Source organism: Gekko japonicus, unplaced genomic scaffold (assembly GCF_001447785.1).
Source record: "Gekko japonicus isolate JY-2015 unplaced genomic scaffold, Gekko_japonicus_V1.1 scaffold406, whole genome shotgun sequence".
Lineage (NCBI taxonomy): Eukaryota > Metazoa > Chordata > Lepidosauria > Squamata > Gekkonidae > Gekko > Gekko japonicus.
The window spans coordinates 1071402-1091909 of record NW_015171515.1 but is presented as its reverse complement, the minus strand read 5'-3'; the positions used below and the strand labels follow the sequence as shown (position 1 = coordinate 1091909).

At 44.8% G+C, this 20508-nt stretch overlaps 1 protein-coding gene across 1 annotated transcript in view; it reads left to right on the top strand.

Annotated features, from left to right (window-relative positions):
• The window catches only part of LOC107117282 (transcription factor COE1-like), a 103139-nt gene that overhangs the window by 13863 nt on the left and 68768 nt on the right, over nucleotides 1-20508 (top strand). Inside the window, exon 2 of the mRNA XM_015419377.1 lies at nucleotides 18607-18724. Coding sequence (XP_015274863.1) covers nucleotides 18607-18724 — 118 coding nt within the window. The remainder of the gene's footprint in view (nucleotides 1-18606; nucleotides 18725-20508) is intronic.

The window sequence follows — 20508 nt, the reverse complement described above, 5'->3', positions numbered from 1 at the left end:
GTCACCTCTGGTGACGTAGCCATGCTGCGCTTCAGGGGGCGGAGTCCCCCCCAGGGCCCGATTCCGTGGCGGCGGAAATCGGGCCTCCGAAGCGGGGGGTTACCCGCCCCCCACCCCCACCTGGCAGCCCTATTCCCACCTGCCCAAAGGCCAAAATGTGTGGGAAAACAGGGACTGTCCCAACGGGTGGGGCAGCATCAATATAGACCGCAGCCCATTCAAGGAGGAGGCAGTCTTCGTCCCTGGGAGGCAGCAGAAATTCAGCCACTCCACAGTCGACTGGACTGGGGAATGAATGGAAGTTTCCCTGCTGTCTTGGGCAAGGGAGAGAGGGTGAAGTACAGGTGAGCCTACAACCTCCAGTGTAAAGGGTATTGTGTGTAGGGGAAGAGGATTGCATTTAACCCCTGTTGATTTATGTTCTGTTGGTTCATAGTGTGTACTTACTCCTAGAGTGTGTGCGCGCGCCATAACTGTGCAAATAGTTAAATAAATTGTTTACTTTGGGCTAATAATCTGTGTTGTGCTCTGACCATGTAGTCTCCCCTGCTCTGCACAATACCAAAGGGAGCAGGTAGCCCAGGGAAGCAAGGAAATACCAGACCCTTCGGTTGCCAACTTTCCAGGGATCCCCCAAAGATTGGGGATTCAATCTCCAAATAGGGAGATTCAGCCAGAGGGATCTCAGTGTCCCTCTAAAAAGGCAGTGATGATTCTGTGAGTGGTGGCAGCAAACTTAAGGAGTGAGATACCCCACGGGACGAGGGTGGGAGGCAAACAGCTGAGTTGTAAACTGCATCCTGTTTTGCCACGGTAGGCAACCAAGCTTGGTTCAGTCAAAGGAAGGAAACCCATACAGCCCACCTTCCAAAGCAGTTATCTTTGTTTTCCCCTCAAATGGCGTGGCCCCGCCCCAGCGTGTGACGTCACTTCCGGTGACGCTCTGGCAGCGCGCGCACGCACGCACATCCCCGGCCGGCTCCCGGAGCAACAGGACGCTCCCCCGCCGGTAAGGATTTCTGATTTGGCAACCCTATCTCATCCCATAGAATCTGTAATTTTTGACACAGAGTTCTTAAGGATCTCCCATCAGTTCCTTCAGATTCTGCTTCTGTTGCTTCATGCTTAAATTCGATCAGAACATCCTCCAAGATATGCTCTCACAAACCAGGGCAATCTAGCGTGAACCGCCAGGCCCGAAGCCTGTCAAAGCAACAGTTTATGCTTACCTGCATGCTGCCAGTGTACAACTCCCCCAAGATATAAGCTGATTTTCATATGGTAATGCTTTTGGGAAATGGAAAGCTGAAGAGAGAGGGGGAAATAAAGGTAGGTTGATGACTGGCTGGGAAGGAAATAGGGTTGCCAACTCCAGGTGGGACATTCCTGGAGATTTGAGGGATGGAACCTGGATAGGGTGAGGTTTGAGGAGGGGTGGGATCTCAGACAGGTACAGTGCCATAGACTCCACCCTCCCACCCAGCCATTCCCTCCGGGGGAACCACTGTTGCCAATCTCAGGAGAGGGGTGGAAATCAGTCAGAATTACAACTGATCTCCAGGAGGGAGGGGGGAGGAGATGCAAAGCTGAAATCAGAGAGGCAGATAATGACAGGTTGATGCTTGGCTGGGAAGGAGACAGGATTGTCAACTCCAGGTTGGGAAATTCCTGGAGATTTGAAGGGTGGAGCCTAGAGAGGGTGAGGTTTGAGTAGGGGTGGGACCTCAGACAGGCACAATGCCAAAGACTCCACCCTCCAAACCAGCCCTTTCTTCCTGGATAACAATTGTTGCCAATCTCCAGGTGAGGGGTGGAGATCACTGAAAATTACAACTGCTGTTCAGTTAGCAGAGATCAGTTCCTCTGGAGAAAATGGTGGACTCTGTGTCATTATACCCTGCTGAGGTCACCAGAGCACATTGATGCTGAGTGCCCAAGGCCTTGGAACTCTCCCAGAGCCTCTCTCTACAGCTCATTGTATTTATTTATTTCCACAACGGGCCTTATGCCTAGTAGGAAATAAAATAGGTCTGGCAGTTAACAATATATATATTTATTTTGATTGGGAAAGGAAAATGAGAAGGAAAAATCAGGATAGGAGTGGCTAAACTCCCTGACTCTGTCAGCACTCACAGAGCTCTCTATATGACTCTAGCCCAAAAATTGTGGATGTAAGGGGGCAGAAGTTCAGTTCCTTATGGGTGGGCTTAGCTGTTGTCGTCTGTGTCATACATGACTTCACTCTCAGACTTCTTGCCACTTGCCTGTGGTGAAATGATACTTCATCCCATGGAAAACAAATCTTTGTTGTGCACTCTGCTATTGCTCAGAGACTAGTTTAACATTGTTATTGCAGTTCAGGTTTTTACCCATAGTTGTTTGCACATGGTGTTTAGAGGGATAAACAAAAACATAAATTTACTTCCACTAAAATAGAGATTAGTGAAATACCGAGAAGATGCTGTAAATTAATTGGCTAGCAGAACTTAATGGACTGTGGTTAAAACTCAGGAGTAATGTGATTCTTAATCTTGAAATATTAGGTGATGCACCATGCTCAACCTAGATAAACAGCTTGACTTTCTAACTTCCAGTTTTGTTTTGTTTGTTTAGTTTCCAGAATGTTTGCAACTGAGCTATTTGCAATGAACAGAAAGATGTATATATACTGCTTTGGAAATGGTATCAAATTTAAGATACACTTTAAAGATATTTTAACCTTTTTAGTTAGCAGTTTACCACTTTCTAATGCTGAATAGAAGACTTAAATTAAGAATTAATGGAAGGATTGCTGCTTAACTTGAAAATCATTTTCTAAGTTTCCCTGTCTCAAATTAAAAAATGTGTTTTCTTCACAACATTTGGATAGGTTTGAAATTTGGCAGGCATGACTGTCCTCATGTTTACGTGAGTTTGTCAGCACCTCATTAATCAATTTTTAAACTGTGGCATGCCTGTTCTTTTAAAGTTGTGCCTCTGCCTACTCTATACCTCCTGTTTTCATATTTGAGAAGAAGCAAAATAAGACTTGTTTCCTCTATAAATTAGTTTTATGTGTGCCTTGATACAAACACATCCCACTCATTCAATAATTGGAATGCGTTGTCTTTTTGTGAGAATCCACTTACTCCTGAGAAGTTCTTTTAGAGCACTATTTTAGAATAAATGGAATGAGAGAGCTGTTTAAAAAGATATTCACTACATATTAAATATTTTACATAGTCACAGAGTATCAATATTTACATTACTGTATATTAAATATGTTATAGATATCACTTTATGATTACTTTTTATTTTAAGCAGTAGTGTGTGTCTGATTGTCCTCCAGGGGCATTATGAATAAGTGCTTCCTGAAACAGACCCCCTCCACACCAAACCCATCTTAAAAAACATACTGCCTGATCCTGGAAACAGTTTCTGTGGGAGATTCCATTTATAGTTCTCCAGTGGATTATAAAAGAGCTACCCTGGTACGATATTTTTGTAGTAAGATGCTGTTACTTAACTCAGAAAGTGTTTTCAAGCTGAATGGGTGGGAATCAGTGCCCAATATTGCTGCTGTTGTAGTTAGAGACAGTAAGTTACTAATACTAGTGGAATTACAGTGGTAACTAAATTTATTTCCTTTTTCATGCATTGCTAGGAGCACTGTCATTTAAAAAATCTATCCAGGCAGAGCAATCCTCTGTTGTGCAATGCAACAGTGGCACCACTAGTCACCCCCTTAAGGGGAAAGTTACATGGCTGAATGGTTGGTGCTACATCAGTGTTGGTGGGAGTTGCCATGGTGGTGTGTTTCTGCTGCAGCTTTCTGTCCTGGCGTTGTTGCTAGGCAGGCTTGGCATGATAGACAGAGTTGAGGGGGCCAAATCAAGCATTCGTCACTGGCAGAAGGACATGGGCCACAGGAGCCTTACTCTTCCTCTGTAGCACACAATGTCTATTTCCCCCCCAACATCAAGCATTCCAACTCCCCGATTTTACCTCGGACACTTCTAGCATTTGTACATAAACATCTATAATTTCCCATGCATGTTAAGCCCGCAACCTTCCTCTTGCTGCCTCGAGACCTTGCCAGGCAGTCCATATTGTTAGCCACAGTCTCAGTGGACAATTCTAATGCATTTCCTTGTAGAAATGTAACAGCTACCCCTTCATCCCTTTGAGATGAGCCACCCTGAACCAGAGACTTTTCATCTCCTGTCAGCTTTCCCGCAATATTCAGTTTAAAAACTGCTCTGCCACCTTTTTGATTTTAAGCGCCAGCAGCCTGGTTCCTTCTTGGGACAAGTGGAGACGGTCTGTTTTGTACAGCTCCCTCTTGTTCCAGAAAGCATTCCAGTGCTTAAGAAACTTGAACCCTTCCCCCCTATACCATCATCTCATCCATGCATTGAGACTCCTGATCTGTGCCTGTCTCTCTGTCCCTGCACGTGGAACAGGTAGCACTTCTGAGAAGGCTACCTTGGAGGTCCTGGCCCTGAGTCTCCTGCTTAGCAGCCTAAAATTTTCCTCCAGGAACTCATGACTGCATTTTCTCACACCATTGGTGCCAACATGTACCCCAGCACTGTCTACCAGCCTATCTAGAACATGCGTAATGTATGCTACCTATGCACCATACGGTCAGTACACAAGTTTGCCACCCAGCTGTCTACCTGCCTAAGGATCTAATCACCAACTACCAAGAGCCCCCCTCCCTCCCTGCCCAGGGATGGTGCCTTGGTGCGAAAGGATACCTGTTCACCAGGTGAAGAAGAGGTCCCTTCTGAGGGCACATTCCCCTTATCCTCAGTACGGTGCCCTGTTTCCTCTTGGCCCTCATGCTCCCTGACAGTGGTAGGGCTGCTATTTTCAGAGTGGAACGTATCTAACAAGTCCCCAAGAGTCTTCTCCATGCGTCTGACTGTTTCTGCTTCTCCAGGTCAGCCACCTTGGCCTCAAGTGTGTAAACTCGTTCCCTGAGAACCAGGAGCTCCTTGCACCAGGCACACACCCAAGACTTCTGTCCAGTGGGCAGATAGTCATACATGTGACACTCCGTGGAAAACACTGGATAGTCCCCAACCCCCTGCTGGCATTCTGCCTTCATAATGGACGTCCCTCCCTCCTTTCTGGGTCTCCCCTCAGTGGGTCAGAACTGCTTACCAGAGACAACTGCACCAGCTGAAGGATATAATTTTAATTTATTAGTGTTTTAATTGTATTTTTACCAATTCCTTGGTATTTAATATACTGTATTTTAATTAAATCTGATGTAACCCGCCCTGAGCCTGCCATGCAGGGAGGGCAGGATATAAGTAAAATAAAATAAATAAAAATTGCTTTTTACAAAAATAATTATATGTAACCCCCCTTTTAAAACCATTTGTATTTATGTGGTTCTCCTTGTAGAATTTTACTTACCTTACTGGGAACACAAGGAGACTAGGGCCCTGGCTTTCTGATCCTTCTTGGGCTTCTTACAGAGCCCTTTGGCTCTTGCCAGAGGCTCATGCCTCTGGCGAGGTGCAGCCTTAAATAGAAGCCTCACTCAGCAGAGGGTGGGTCCAGCAGCTATTCAAATTACACCCAGGCAATCCAATTACAGTCAAACAATCACCCTTTCTCAAGCAGCCAGGACTCTACAACTACTTAAAACTCACTCACACATTCCCAAACACAGTCCTCCCACACAGTACCCTCAGCTAAATCACCACAGCTGAAAGCAAATAAAAAACACTCACCCTTCTAGCAGCTCTGTCTCCTGCTGTTTCTCAGAGCTCAGCACCAGATGTCAGGGAATAGGGATCTAGGCACAGAGGGAGAACACAGCAGTCAGTCCACAGGAGCTCCCAGATGGGTGCTGGTGCCATTGCACCCTGCGCCCCCCCCCTGGTGTTGCCTCACCTCCCTCAGCTGTCATCCTAGAAGACTGACTGCTTTCATCCTCCTTCCTGCTGCTCAGTTCCATTTCCTCCTGGCTACACATATGTCCCTTGGTATGAGGTCATGGGAGTGTCATAGGAGTACCCCAGTTGTGGAGATGAGGCATGACAGTGGCAGAGATCCTCCTCTTCCATGGAGGTGAGAATCAGTCCATGGCTGCTCTGGCTGCTACTGCATCCTTGGCCCACCTCAGTGACCTTGGAGGATGGCCACTCAACAGCATCTCCTCTACAGCATCACCAGTATATCACCAGTATATCTACAGGACCACCTCTCCCAGTACACCCCCCCAAAAAAACCCATTATGCCCTGGAGATAAGAGCCTCCTGAAGAGCCCTGACCCAAAGGACATCTGGCTGTCCTTGACCAGACCCAGGGCTTTCTCAGCCTTGGCACCAGCCTGGTAGAACTATCTGCCTAATGACACCTGTGCCCTGCAGGACCTAAAACAGTTCCACGGGGCCTGTAAGACTGAGATGTTCCTCCAGGCCCATGGTAGAGGACAGCAACGGTTCACCATCAAGCCTGGCCTCCCCATCTCCTCCCCTTTGGGAAAGGACTTATAATGCTCAAACGCCATCTGGTCAGATTTAATTATTGCTGTTTTATTGTTTTAAACTTTTAACTTGAGTGTATATATTTATTGTCTTCATTGAAATGTATTTATAAACTGTTGTAAACCGCCCATGCGGTGGGAGAGTGGTATATAAATCAAGAAAGAAAGAAAGAAAGAAAGAAAGAAAGAAAGAAAGAAAGAAAGAAAAAGGAAGGAAGGAAGGAAGGAAGGAAAGAAAGAAAGAAAGAAAGAAAGAAAGAAAGAAGAATCCCCACCCTGCGAGTCACCTACGAGCATGGGGAAATCAGTGAAGACACCGCTGGTTGGTAGAAGATAATGCCACCCACCATCACAGGGGGATCATTGCCTGTATGACGGCCTCTGCTCCTCTTGCCCACTCATAAAAGATACCTTTGGTCCAATGTTCCCTCTAAGCTCTGGAGTCCTGTGAGCAAAAATTCTACTTTGCAAGCTGCTGGCATTCAAGTTGTGAGCAGGTGATTTGGCTGCTGCAAAAATCAGTTGGCTCTGGATCCCTCCTTCCTGAGCTAATCCAAAACTGTGTGAGCCAGAGGCTAAAATACTGTGAGCTGGCTCACAGAAACTCAGCTTAGAGGGAACGCTGCTTTGGTCATGAAGGCCCAAGCACACTTCTGAGCGGGACCAAAGGAATTGTTCCAGTGCTTCAGAGTGGACATCTCCGTCCAGACAGCATGTCTCTGACCAGACATTAATTCAGCTGCCATGCACCAGAAGGCATGGTGCCTGGAGGTGGCACAGCGGTTCCTGGCAGTGGCAAGTGCAATGTTTGCATGCTCTACCACCAACCTATAAAGCAGTGCCTTCTTAGCCCCAATCCAGTTAGGCTGGCAGTGGTCTTTCCACCCCCAGATGTTGCAGCAGCCATGCCACCAACACACAGGGGAATGTGGAGGCAGGCAGACCCAATGTGGGAAGACGCTGATCTCATCTTCCTGCCCTGCCACCAATGCTTCCATCGTGACTATCACCAGACAGGAGGGGGCCAAGGGCAGTGGCTGCATGGATGACTGTGGCCCTGGCTGCCCTTCACCTTTGTGAACTTTGTCCCCTTTTCCTGCAGGGCCCAGCCAGCTGCAGGCTGGGTTTGCCACATTCACTGGCTACTAGAGCTATATCTCTGGGTGGCACAGCGAAAGCAGAGGAGGTGCTGTGTCTTGCCTGTACGGAGATCGCATCAGCACTCTCGGTCAGACAGCACATGCTTTGATCAGTTTCACCTCGACAGAGCTACCATCCAGGCCCTGTGCAAGAAGCTTAGGCCAGCCCTCCAGGGCCAAGCTCCCGCTCCCCGTGCCATCCCCGTCTTGAAGAAGATGTTGCTATCTCTGAGGTTCCTAGCCATGGCAGAGGTCCTCAAGGTGTCCTCAGCCAGCCACTACCTGCACAGCTTTCTGGATGCCATGCAGGAGCACCTTCAGGAGCATGTGCACTTCCGCACCAAGGAGGGGGACCTGACTGCACCCACATAGCCCTCATCAGCCCCCCCCCCGAGAAGAAGCCACATATACTGTAATTGTCACCACTTCTAGATCCCTGTCGTTCCAGGATGCCCTGTGACCCCACCTGCTTCCACAAAGTGATTGGGGCCTGTGCCTGTGCAGTCTGTGGCTGTGATTGGGGTGACAGTGGCCTGACCCCTTGCCTTTCTCTTCCACCCATCATGTCTGCTTCTGTGGCTACTGCCCCTGTTGTGTCCTCCAGGTTCAGGTTGCTTTTGCAGCACCCTTCAGACATCCCCTCCTCCCAGAATCCCCAACAGACACCAAAATCTCAAACATGAAGAATGGTTTCTGGGTTTGGGAGGGGGAGACACCGTGTCCAGTGTGGCTCACTGCCCCAGGGAAGTATGGGGGTTGGGGGATGGGAGCCTTGCTTACCTGTTCATACGTGGCTGCCATATGGGATCGTGGCAGAGGGCCTGGTGTTCCTATGTGGACCTAAATCTGTGAGAGATCAGCTAAAGAGTATGGACTTTGCTCTCCCTGAGGTTTATTCCCCCCAAGTGCTCGCCCAACGGTGCTAGGTGCCTTGTCTCTGTTTTACCTGCTACCAAGGTGTGTGTGTGCTTGCTTTAAATCTGCACATCAGGGAGCTGTCATACAGCATTCCATACTTTGTGCCCTACCTCTGGAGTTGTGGGGCAACCTCCTGAAACCATTTGTAGGGTGGGGGATCTGTGATTGGGTGCCAAGGAAGGGTGGAGCCAGCATGGGGGGTGCTTATTGGGTGTGCACTATGTCAGCATCCTGAGCTGCTTGGGTTCCTATGTGCATAGCAGTAGTTGTGTGTGGGAGGGAGTGAATTTGGATCTATCATGGCTGCCACTGGCTGCCATTTTTGCTAGTGCAACTTTGCACCTGTTCTGGGGAGCATTCCTATGCTGACAATGCTTTGGGAGCCACCTAATTGTTGCCATGGCCCCTGGAATGACCACATTATGCCAACACGGGTTTGCACTGTCACTCTGATGGAATGTAGCTGTGCAGTGCTCATACCCTGCATCAATGTAAATGTGCCTTATGCTGGTGTAACTTGGAGGTCAGTCAGCTCCCTGTGCCAATTTTGCCCCCCTCCCCGGATTACGCTGTAAGTTACAGAACATTTTGAAATTATGTTTTAGTAATTTTCATTAAGTATAACTTTAATATTTTCTAAAATCAATAGAACATCATTTTGAACTTTTAAAGCGTTTCTGTCCTCAAAATATTTATTCCTTTGCTGGTGACTGGAGATCTGCTATTACTCCAGGTGGCAGGGATCAGTTTACCAGGAGAAAATGGCTGCTCTGGAAGGTGGACTCTATGGCATTATACCTTGCTGAGGTCCCCCCCCCTGCCCAAACCACACCCTTCACAGGCTACACCCCCCAAAATCTCCAGGTCTTTCCTGACCTGGAGCTTGGAACCCTATTTATATATTGTGGTGGACGTTAGTGGGAGACTCTCCCATCTGGGAAATCCTGTATGTGGCCTCGTGTCACGAATGAGAATGTCATGGGGTAAACCCTGGAGTGTTCTGTGGGGCCACAGCTCTGGAGTCTTGAGCCACTACAGCCAGGGAAAGGAAAGATGCTGGTATAGTAAGTCTCCTTTTGATTTTTTTTTTTTAATCATGCTTCTCTTGACAAGCCAGCTCTTAGTCTTTGGTTGCCATGGACCTTCAAACACGCTCCTTATGCAGGGGCTATATCTGAAGCCAGCATTTTGTTTTACAACATGAATATGGAAAAATTAAAAATCACTTTCTGGTGTTTGTTTTCAAAGAATCACAGGCTGGTAGTGGTGCTATTATTTGCACCTGTTCTGGGGGGCATTCCCATGCTGACAATGCTCTGGGAGCCACCTAAGTGTCACAGCATTAGCATTCTCAGTTAATTGTAATTAGCATATTGTCGTTATACATCAAAGTAAGATGGGATGGTTTCCTTGGTTATCTTATTCCAGTCAAAATTTCCAGTCCTTCCTTAATTTGCTATTTATAATTGGCTTCAATAAGAAAATGAAGAAAGCCTTATTTCATAGATTATAAATCATGGTTTTCTGCCATGATACTAACCTAACTCACTTTAATTTTTTTTAATTTTATAAACTTTATTAAAGAGCAAACAATACATTTGTAAATCATAGCGTACATACATAAGTTGAATCATGTTCATTAATCACACTTACAGTTACAACTTTTGTTCCGAGACGAGCACTGGCTATCTTTAAAAACATTCGCAATTCGATTAGGCTTTGTAGCACCATTTAGAAGTAGACCGTGTTTTATGTTCTATAGTGTTATGTATATTAGATAACTCACTGTAATTCACATGTACATGTCTTCTTGCAAGACAGAAATAAAAATTGCTGAATGTTTTCTGGATTCATGCTGTAATCCCTGTTGGAGTCATAAACAGAATGTGTGTAGAACCACTGTGGTGAATGAAAAACCTCAGTATGGTTTCTTGGACTATTATGATATTCTATGTATTAGATATCAATGAAAACTGTTCTATTGAAGGAAATCCAATATTCGATACATATTATGTAGTTGTAGGTAAATAAGACATAATATGAGGACAAAGTTTGAGTCCAGTGGCACCTTTAAGACCAACAAGGTTTAATTCAAGGTATACACTTTCATGTGCAAGGCACACTTCTTCAGATTGCACATAAAAGCTTATACCTTGAATTAAACCTTGTTGGTCTTAAAGGTGCCACTGGACTCAAACGTCATTGTACTGCTTCAGACCATCATGGCTTCTCACCTGAATCTATCTTGTATAAAATGCATTGTGGACAAATGTATCAATGCAGCCTTTCCAAAGGAAGCTGAAACCTTTCTGTTTCACTGGTGTTGAGGTAAAAGAGATGTACAACTTAACATGTGATTGGAGGAGAGGGGCTGTGGCTCAGTGGCAGAGCATCGACTTGCATGCAGAAGGTTCAGTCATTAGCATCTCCATTTAAATTATCTAGCAGTGGATGATGTGAAATACTTTTGTGCCAAATACCATGGAGAACTGTTGCCAGTCTGAGTACACTGGATATAATTCAGTACAAGGCAGCTTCATGTATGTATGTGCAGACTTTCTGCCTTTTGGCTGCTTGATCCTCTGTACTACTACACTCAAGGTATAATGTGCCATGTATTTCCATGTGTGATATACTCTGGAAAAAATGGAATTTTTCTCATTTGGAATTTGGGAAGGATATTCATATTGGTATTTTTGATTGAGTTCCCAGTATGGTTTCAGAACTTGGATTCAAGATAGGTGGGGTTTTTTGGGGGGGGGGGTTGACAGGCCTTTTCTGCCAAATGAGGGGACCCACACAGCATCTTATGATTTTTGGTAAACTAGGTTTGTTCTAAATTCTAAACCTACCCTTCAGTTACCAGGTGTTCTAAAGGGAGCAAGTGTATAGGCTAGGGGTGTGCATGAAAAAAAATATAAATAGGCTTTTTTTGGATTCAGGTCCAATGGTATTGGTATTTCCTGATATTCCCAGTGCATGCCCAATATCGGTATGATATTGAGATTCGGGTAAATAATTGGGAAACCCGAATTTATTTGGCATTTGAAGATGCCTTCACCCTTCACTCATGGAGGCGTGCCTTCTCCTTTCACTTGCAGAGGCATGCCTCTATGAGGGAAGGGAAGAAATGCCTTCTCCTTTCATTAATAGAGTCACGCTGATGCCAAGGCATGCCCCCACGAGTGAAGGGAAGTTAAATGTCTTCTCCCTTCACTCATGGTGGCATGCTGACACTGTGGTGCAACTTGGGGAGTGAAGGGAAGTAATTTAAAAATGCCTTCACTTGCAGAGTTGCACCGCTGCCACCACATGCCTCTCTAAGCCGCACAGTGGCAGTGACATGACTCAACGATATAGTTGGCTCGAATAAAAGCTGAATATCAGTAGCCAAATCAGATTGTCTAATTTGCATTTGGTTGAATAAATACCTGAAAAATACCAATATTCGGTTCAGTTTATACCAAACACGCACCCCTAGTATAGGCTTTGGGCTTGTTGCAGTGAAGTAAGTTTTGTGGTTGCAAGTGTGTTGGTAATAGAAGCCTCTTGCTTAAGGGGTCTGAATTAACAAAGTAGAATATGGAAATCACCGAGGCAGAAATTATATATAAAAAACCCAGATTTATTTATTTACAAGTTGGTCTCAAAAAACAGATCAGCAGCACAGGACTCTAGATAGCCAGAGGAGAAACCTGGCTGAGGCACATACATTTAAACTACTTATGGTTTCAGACAGTAGTCACAATTTCTTCAGGCACAAACAGGATTTTACTGACTAGCCACTAGGTTGGATCCTCTTTCTCACACAGGATTCTACCCACACCAGCCTGCCCTTTCCCAAGAGTCAGACTAAATGGTATAAGGTCTGCTCATTACCAGAGACAGAGGCCCCAGTCACATGGGAGGCTTTGATCCACGAGAGGGACAGATTGGGGGCGCAGCAAGCCAGCGCGATCACACCGCAACATCTGGGAAGCGGCATGCACCCATCCCCGATCGGTCTCTTCCGGCCGAAGACAAAACACTACTACTTACCTGAAAATCTGCAGCAGGGGCGGCCGTGGGATCGCTGGCACGCCCGTCTTCAGCAGCAATGCGAGGCCCCCGGCCAAACTGCGCTAGCATGCAGATGCGCAGCGGGCTGCCTCACTCACTGATCTGTGCCCCCCCCCGCCATCTGACCGTGCCGGGGAGCAACTGTGCGTCGGTTCGGGAGTTCTGTCTGACCCCGCCGCTGCGCATCTATTTTGATGCAGCTCAAAAAAGCCGCACTTCAGCCACACCTTTCCCCCCGGTCAACCCACTCTGTCACACTACCAAGAAGAGCCACCCTTTACTCTGTCTGCTCTTTTCCTGAGCCAGACCTGAGCTATCATTGCTCTCTCCATGAAGCAGATCTGAATTCCCTCTGCACTGTCCCTGAAGCAAACCTGAACTGAACTATATCCTCCTGTATTATTCCAACACTAGAAATAAGGCCCGTTGTGGAAATAAATAAAACGGGATCTAGAAAGAGGCTCTGGGAGAGTGCGCTGGCTTTGGGCAAACAGTGTCAATTTGCTGTGGCGACCTCAGCAGGGTATAATGACAGAGTCCACTGTTTTCTCCAGAGGGACTGATCTGTGCTACCTGAAGAGCAGTTGTAATTTTGAGTGCTCTCTAGCCCTCACCTGGAGAGTGGCAACAATTGTTACCCAGGCTCTCTCACTCCTTGCCTCCCAGGCCTTTTGGGAGATGCTTAGAGGTGGGTAATCTGATCTTTTGATACATTTTAATTATCGCTGCTAATGCTGTCATTTGCTGTCCTACTTTTCTATGATGCCACTACTCTCTGACTTTACTTGTTCTTTTTATTAGCAGACTTAGGAAATGTGTTTGCAATTTTTGTTTACATTTTTGTAGAACAGCCTTGCACATGAATACATAGCAATGTATGTAATTATTCTCAATACATGAATAACTGAACATAAAATAATTGATGTCTAGAAACAATCTGAGGAATGTCATTGGCTCATGTCACAGTGAGTTTTAAATATGGGGATAACTTGATCCAATTCACTTGCAACTTTGGGGGAGGTCTTACTTAGATGTTAAAAGGGCAAATGGAAGAAGATTTCATCAGACTATGGACTCCTTTTTATGACTGGATAAGAAAGAAATACAAAGATATTAACTTCTCAATATTACAATATCAAGAAGCATTTATGAACTTTCAAAATCTCACGATTTATCTCTTTGTAATGTGAAATGATAAGTAGAAAAGATTTATATGCAGAAGACGTATTTTTTTTCCTTTTCCTTCCCCTTCCCCATTTCTGTATACCCTAAAAACCCAATAAAATGTACTTATTTTTTTTTAAAGAAAGAAACTTTGGGGGAAGTCTTCAGTGGATAGGCAGGACTAAGTTCCCTGCAATTTTTGTGTCATTTGCTTGGAAGACCCTTGCCTGCTCCAGGACTGAAGGGGGCAAAAAGGAAGGAGGGAGTGTGGGGCTTGAGGATTCCTGGGAGGGGATGCCCATCTTGGACAAGCTCCCACTGGCCCTTTTGCAGCTGTGAGAAAGGATAATTGGGTTCTCCAGATCTGGGAGGTGGACAGGGAGTGAGAAATGGTGGTGATGGGGCAGGGCAGCAACGACCTGAGGAGGTCAAAGACATATCTCCTTAAAATATGCTGTTAAAATTTCAGTTTGCTTTCAGAAGTTCCTGGGAGATTGAGGCTGGTTCTGATAGACGGCAGAGAACCTGAGAGGATTAGCAACCCTACATAGGGTGGACAGAGGAGCTACATCAGCCCTGTCTCGCAAGCTAACTCTAGAGCTGCCAGCTCTGGTTTAGGAAATACCTGGAGATTTTGGGGGTGGAGCCTGGGGAGGGCATGGTTTGGGCAGGAGAGGGACCTGAGCAGGGTATAATGCCACCCAGTCCATCCTACAAAGCAGCCATTTTCTCAAGGCAAACTGATCTTGGTCTTCTGGAGGTCTATTGTAGTAGTGGGAGATCTCCAGGTGCCATGTGGAAGTTGGCAACCTAGCCTACTCTGTTAGCCTGGACACTCAAGGCAGGACACTAGCAGCTAATCTCAAATCGTAGGTAGGCTTTTATGGACAGAGGCAATCCTTGAAGACCTCATGGAGTCTGGTGGTTCTGGGGGAAATAGTGTGGCCCAAAGTGGTTAATTAAGCAGTGTTTCTGTCAATATCTGGCAAAACCTATTTTAAATAATGTTGTTAATCAGGCATTATTTGGAGAGTTTTGATTCCCCCCTCCTTTTACCCAGTACAAGCAATATAAGGGAAATGTTGCTAGCAAAACTCCCTGTTCATACAACTTTGAGAGGGTAGGCAGCTTCCTCAGAGACTTGAAGCAATGTTTGCCAATCCTTGTAAAGCATTTCACCTCTTCAGAGGCTAAAGCCTCTCAATACCAAGAACAATTAAAGCAAGAGCCTTTCAGAGCAACTGGGGAATTCAGCAAAATAAATCAGAAATCCTCTGCCTTGGCTCTGGAGGGTTGCCTCATTATAAGAGCAGATCTATTAGCCCCCTTGCCATTGTCTTTCATTTCTCAAGTGAGGTGATTCTAATTAAATTAATCTGCATGTCAATCTATCGGTGATCAATCAAAGGGGCCGAGGTCCCCCTTTGCGGCACTGTGCTTGCGGCTGACAGGGGCTGATAATGGAGGAAGAAATAAACTGTCGAGCAAAGTTAATTAGTCAACATAATAGGTGGATTAAACAGGAGCTGGCTGATTGCTGTTTCACATGTTGAAGCATGAGGTGGGAGCTGAAACTGCAATTAACAGACAATTATTATATTTGGTTGTAAGAGGTCGCATGAATAAACATATCTCAGTGGGTTTCAATTTTTAATCCTCCTTCCTTGTTTAATATAAGGAGAAGTGTAGGTCATTTCTTCTTATTGTTTTAGCCAAAGTTTTGGAAGGCAGAGTCTATTCATAGGGAAGAGGCTTATGACTAGGCAGAATGCTCAGGACCAATGTGAGTGACAGTGAGACAGAATTTTGTTAGTATGAATGTTAAGAGCAGGAATATGAACGGTAATCGTTAAGTATGGATATGTGTAGCCAGATTTCTGGAGCACCCTTCGGAAAACATGGCTACTCATGATACAATAGGAGTTTAGCACTTTTTAAAATCTGTACTGTATTTTTTACATTTAAATGGCCTCTAGGCACTTTTGATAGCTCTGCTATTAAGTTTCTTGCTGAATACACACACTCTTTTGATCAAACTAGTCGTTGTTTCTCAGTTAGGGTTGCCAGGTCTGGGTTGGAAAATACCTGGAGACTTTGAGGGTGGATCCAGGAGAGGGTGGGGTTTGGGTAGGGGAGGAGCCTCAGCATGGTACAATGCCATAGAGTCCACCCTTCAAAGCAGCCATTTTCTCCAGGAGAGCTGATCTCTGTCAGCTGGAGATCAGTTGTAAAAGCGGGAGATCCCCAGGCCCCACCTGGAGGCTGGCAACCCTGTTCTCAGTGCTTCTGTGTCCTTTTTGATCTCTTTTTTCACATTTAGGCAAGGCAATGAGAGATCACAATGGAGCATGAGAGTCATCACTTTCCCCCCAATATAACATTATTGGAAATGCCTGGTACTCTATTGTGTTGTCTTGCTGCCTATAAAATATTTGCATACAAAATAGAAGTGAATAGAAATGAATTTGGGAAATTTTATACTGATACATATAATCCATACACACACACACACACACACACACATACATATAGTGATAGATAGATGATAGATAGATAGATAGATAGATAGATAGATAGATATAGATATATAGCACTTTGCTGGAGTTTTATCATGAGGAAAACAATACTGGAAGCATTATTATATAGCATCAGCATCATTTTAACCTCATAGAATTATAGAGTTAAAAGAAAATAAAGGTGCCGATGATTATGAATGTTTAAAACCACAACTGCAATTGGTCTGCTGGATTTACAGATGCTCTTCCTTGAAACTTTTGAGTAGGAAATCCAGGTCAACTAGATCTTTGCTGCTCAAAGGCAGGCCTATCCACCTACAACCCCTTCCACTCCATAGCAAACTGAACAACTCTGGTCACAGTGTGCCACAAACAGAATGCAGGAGCATGCATCAGATAGAAGGTACCTGTAGATCAGGGGTCCCCAATCATTTTGAGCCTTTGGGTACCTCTGGAATTTTGAAATGGGGTGGTGACCACCAGCCCAAAATAGCTGCAGAGTATGGTTGCCAGGTCTGGGTTGGAAAATACCTGGAGACATTGGGGGTGGATCTGGGAGAGAGTGGGGTTTGGGGAGGGGCCTCAACATGGTATGATGCCATAGAGTCTACCCTTCCAAGCACCCATTTTCTCCAGGGGAGCTGATCTCTGCCCGCTGGAGATCAATTGTAAAAGCAGGAGATCCCCAGGTCCCACCTGGAGGCTGGGAACCCCACTGCAGAGTCAAACATTATACCACCCTCCTTCCTTTGCAAGTGAATCACAGAAGGGGAATAAAAGGAAATGAAGGAAAGCCCATAGTGTGTGTGTGAGAGAGAGAAACAGATTGGAGAATATAAAGAAATAAAGGAAAGCCAGGGTTTGGGGGGGGGAGAAAAGGAAGGGGAATTAAAAAGAGGGAAAACACGAAGGAGGATTGGAACATAAGCCTGGGTGCTTACCAGTTCTCCTGATCCTCCAGTGGCAGGAGCCAATAACAAGCCCTGATCTACGGTGACCCCATCCATTGGGGGAAGCTCAGCAGAGACCAGGGAAGCAATGGGAGGCACCATATTGGGGAATCCTGTTGTAGACTATGAGTTTATACTAATTCAGGAAGGAGCTGATTCTCCATTAAATATTCTATTGGCAACAAGCCTTCACTAAATATTATTCTGGTAAATTCCTTAGAGAAGAGACTGGGGGAGGGGGAGGGTTGAGCGCCTGATAATAGCGCAGCTTCAGACTAGCCAGAAGTTTTTCCTTGTATTTAGGGTCAACAAGGCCAAAGCTATCCCAATTTTGCCTCATTTACCTCACGTAGGATGTCACTGGAACTCAAGTAAAGACAAGGATAGAATTGGGCTTTCCAGGTAATGAGATTTATAGTCACTAACCATAAGCTTGAATTGTTGAAGGAGCAACCGTATCATTAGATGTTTTCTAACAGCTGCATCTCTCTCTCACACAGTTAGCATCTTCATTTTATTATTATAAAATCTTTTTAAAGTACCCCACTGTTGCTTACATAAAAGAAGCTGTTTCAGTTACACTTGTTTCATGTATCTGGTTGCAAATCTGACATGTGTTTGAAATTTGTTGAAGAATTCGTCAGCTGAGAAGTTGTTCATTTGCAATCCATATTTGTGAATTTGTTAGATTCTGTAAATGTGTAATTCCATGGATCCTACAAATTGCAGCAAAAACTGATCTCCATTTTCAGTTGTTTAACGTTCATAAAGTGTGTGAATTCAATAGTTAACATTCACAAAGTACATGAATTCAGACTTGATTATTTGTCAAAGAAAATACCCTACTTACAATGACTGAACCCTGTTCTGGAGAATTTTGCAGATGTGTAAACACCTCCGGAAGCTATAGCTGTAACAAGTGTGATGCATGTGGCTGCTCTCATCCTAACTTTACACTTCTGCTTTTATATTCTTTTTGGATCAGTTCTCATTTGCAATGACAACCACTTTATCTACTCTGGTATGCATACTAGAGGATGATGTTGGGTAAAATACAGCCCATTCTTTTTTTAAAAAAAGTTGATAAAGCTTTCCTTGTTAAAATGATGGTTAACGGTGCACGTTTTGCCATACAGCTACAAACTGTGCAATTTGACTTAAAATGACATCAAAAGCTTATAATGCCAAAGACCCACTCATCAATAGCACCTCTTGTTAGAGTCGTACAATCTAAGCACTAGTTATTATGCGAAATAGCAGTGCAATTTTCTGCAGCTTCCAGCTGTTATTTAAGGTTCTGAGTTTATTACACTCTGCACCTATTTTGTTTTAAAATTGTATTAAAGTCTTTCCTTGTATTGTTGTTCTGCTCGTAGGTTGTGGTATCTACAACAGTCAACGTGGATGGTCATGTCTTGGCAGTGTCAGATAACATGTTTGTACACAACAACTCCAAACACGGGCGGAGGGCTCGAAGGCTTGATCCTTCGGAAGGTACGCCTTCTTATCTGGAACATGGTAGGCATTTTTTGTTGGTTGCCATTGTTTCTTTAAACTACTCATTTATTTGGACTCAGTCTTGTTTTTTTTCATTCTAGTTATCCTAGAAGGATCAAAGGATTAAGGGGTCAGATTTATTTTTTTATTTAAAGCAGTATGGGGCCCAAAGCTGGTGCAGTATTTTCAACACACTCAGTTTGGGTGGTCCCACATGGCCAGTTCATGAAACTGATATTAATAAGCAGGTTGTGAGAAAGCTTCCCATCCTTCCCAAATTTATGGTTAGCATTCATTTATTTGAACAGGCTGTGAGCAGGATCTGTGGCATTTCAGTGTGCACACGGTTTGCCCAAATTTCATCTGTTACAGTAGGATGTTCCAAGTGCCCTTGGAGATTCCCAGACTATAGGAAAGAATGTGGAACTCCTTATTGTGGAACATTAATGACCTTAGTAGACGACTATTGCATGATAGTTGCAGTGGTGACATGAAATGTACGGTTGTGCGAATCCATCCTTGTGTTTTCAAAAACAGGCTAGAACAAAGTGGTCAGATTTTAAGAAATACATAACACTTTCATCCTGTGGGTTACTTGCAACAAAACTGAATGGTAGAGTTCAGGAATTTCCTTTTCCTGTTAAACTGTTGTGCTCCTGTGGATAGAAAATTAGGTTGTTTTCATACAGCCATAAGACATGCTTACATGTTGCATCTAAAGACAGGGATAGTTTGTTTCTTATGCCTTTTTTCTTTATGTTCCTGAATTTCACTCTTCCTAGTAGTTCATGGGTCCTGAATTCCAGCTGAACTAGGACAATTCTTTTAAAAAGTTTAAGGATGGAAAGAGTATGCAGTTTGTGGAAGCTCCCACTTAAAGCTCACAACCGCATTAATAAATTATGGCTTGTTCTGCTTTCATTATCCATACAATGGGAAATAATCTATATATCTATTCCTTAAGTGTGGGTAGATTTGCGGATATAAATCCATGGATTGGGCCCACACTGAGAGAAAGGAGATTTTTTTCTCCAAACTCCCCCCCCCCTCAAGGTTTGCAGAAAAATCTGAAATTATTATAAAGTTAGAGTGAGGGTTTAGATCCCCAAAAACCTAAATGTTTGTCTGTGCATGTTCACCTATCCCTGTTGCCATAGAGTTGGGGGTAACTTGGGGGTGGGACCCATGGTTGGCCAGCTGAGGGAAGCCAAGAGCTGTGCTGGCTTGCTGGCAGCAGCTGCAAGGGTGGAGTGGTGTTGGGAGCCACAGCAGGCTCAGTGGCAAAGGCCAATGGCTGCTCGGTGCTCTACCATTGATATTGGGGTGTTTTTTTTGGGGGGGGGAAGCTTTATTTTAATTTAATCCTGGAGTTTTGGCAGGCTGCTAGCAGGGACAGTGGGGGGATTAAAGCTGAGTGGGGGAAGGGATCCCCCCAACATGTATCGTGGGTCCCCATTTGTTATAACTATTCATGACTTGGGTAGCCTAGGCTAGCTAAATCCTGTCAGATCTCAGAAATAAAGCAGGGTCAGCCTTGGCTAGTATTTGGAAGGGTGACCTCTAAGGAATACCAGGCCTACAATGCAGAGGCAGGCAATGGCAAACCACCTCTGAAACGTCTCTTGCCTTCAAAACAAGTCTAGCTTGCCACCTAGTGGTGCATAACCTGAAAAAGAGCTAGAAGATCTGGCTGCCAGATAATCTTAAAATCTCCTGTCTACACACAATGCCATATGATAATTATAATAATTATAGTTATTAGGGCTATTTTTGAGCAGGAA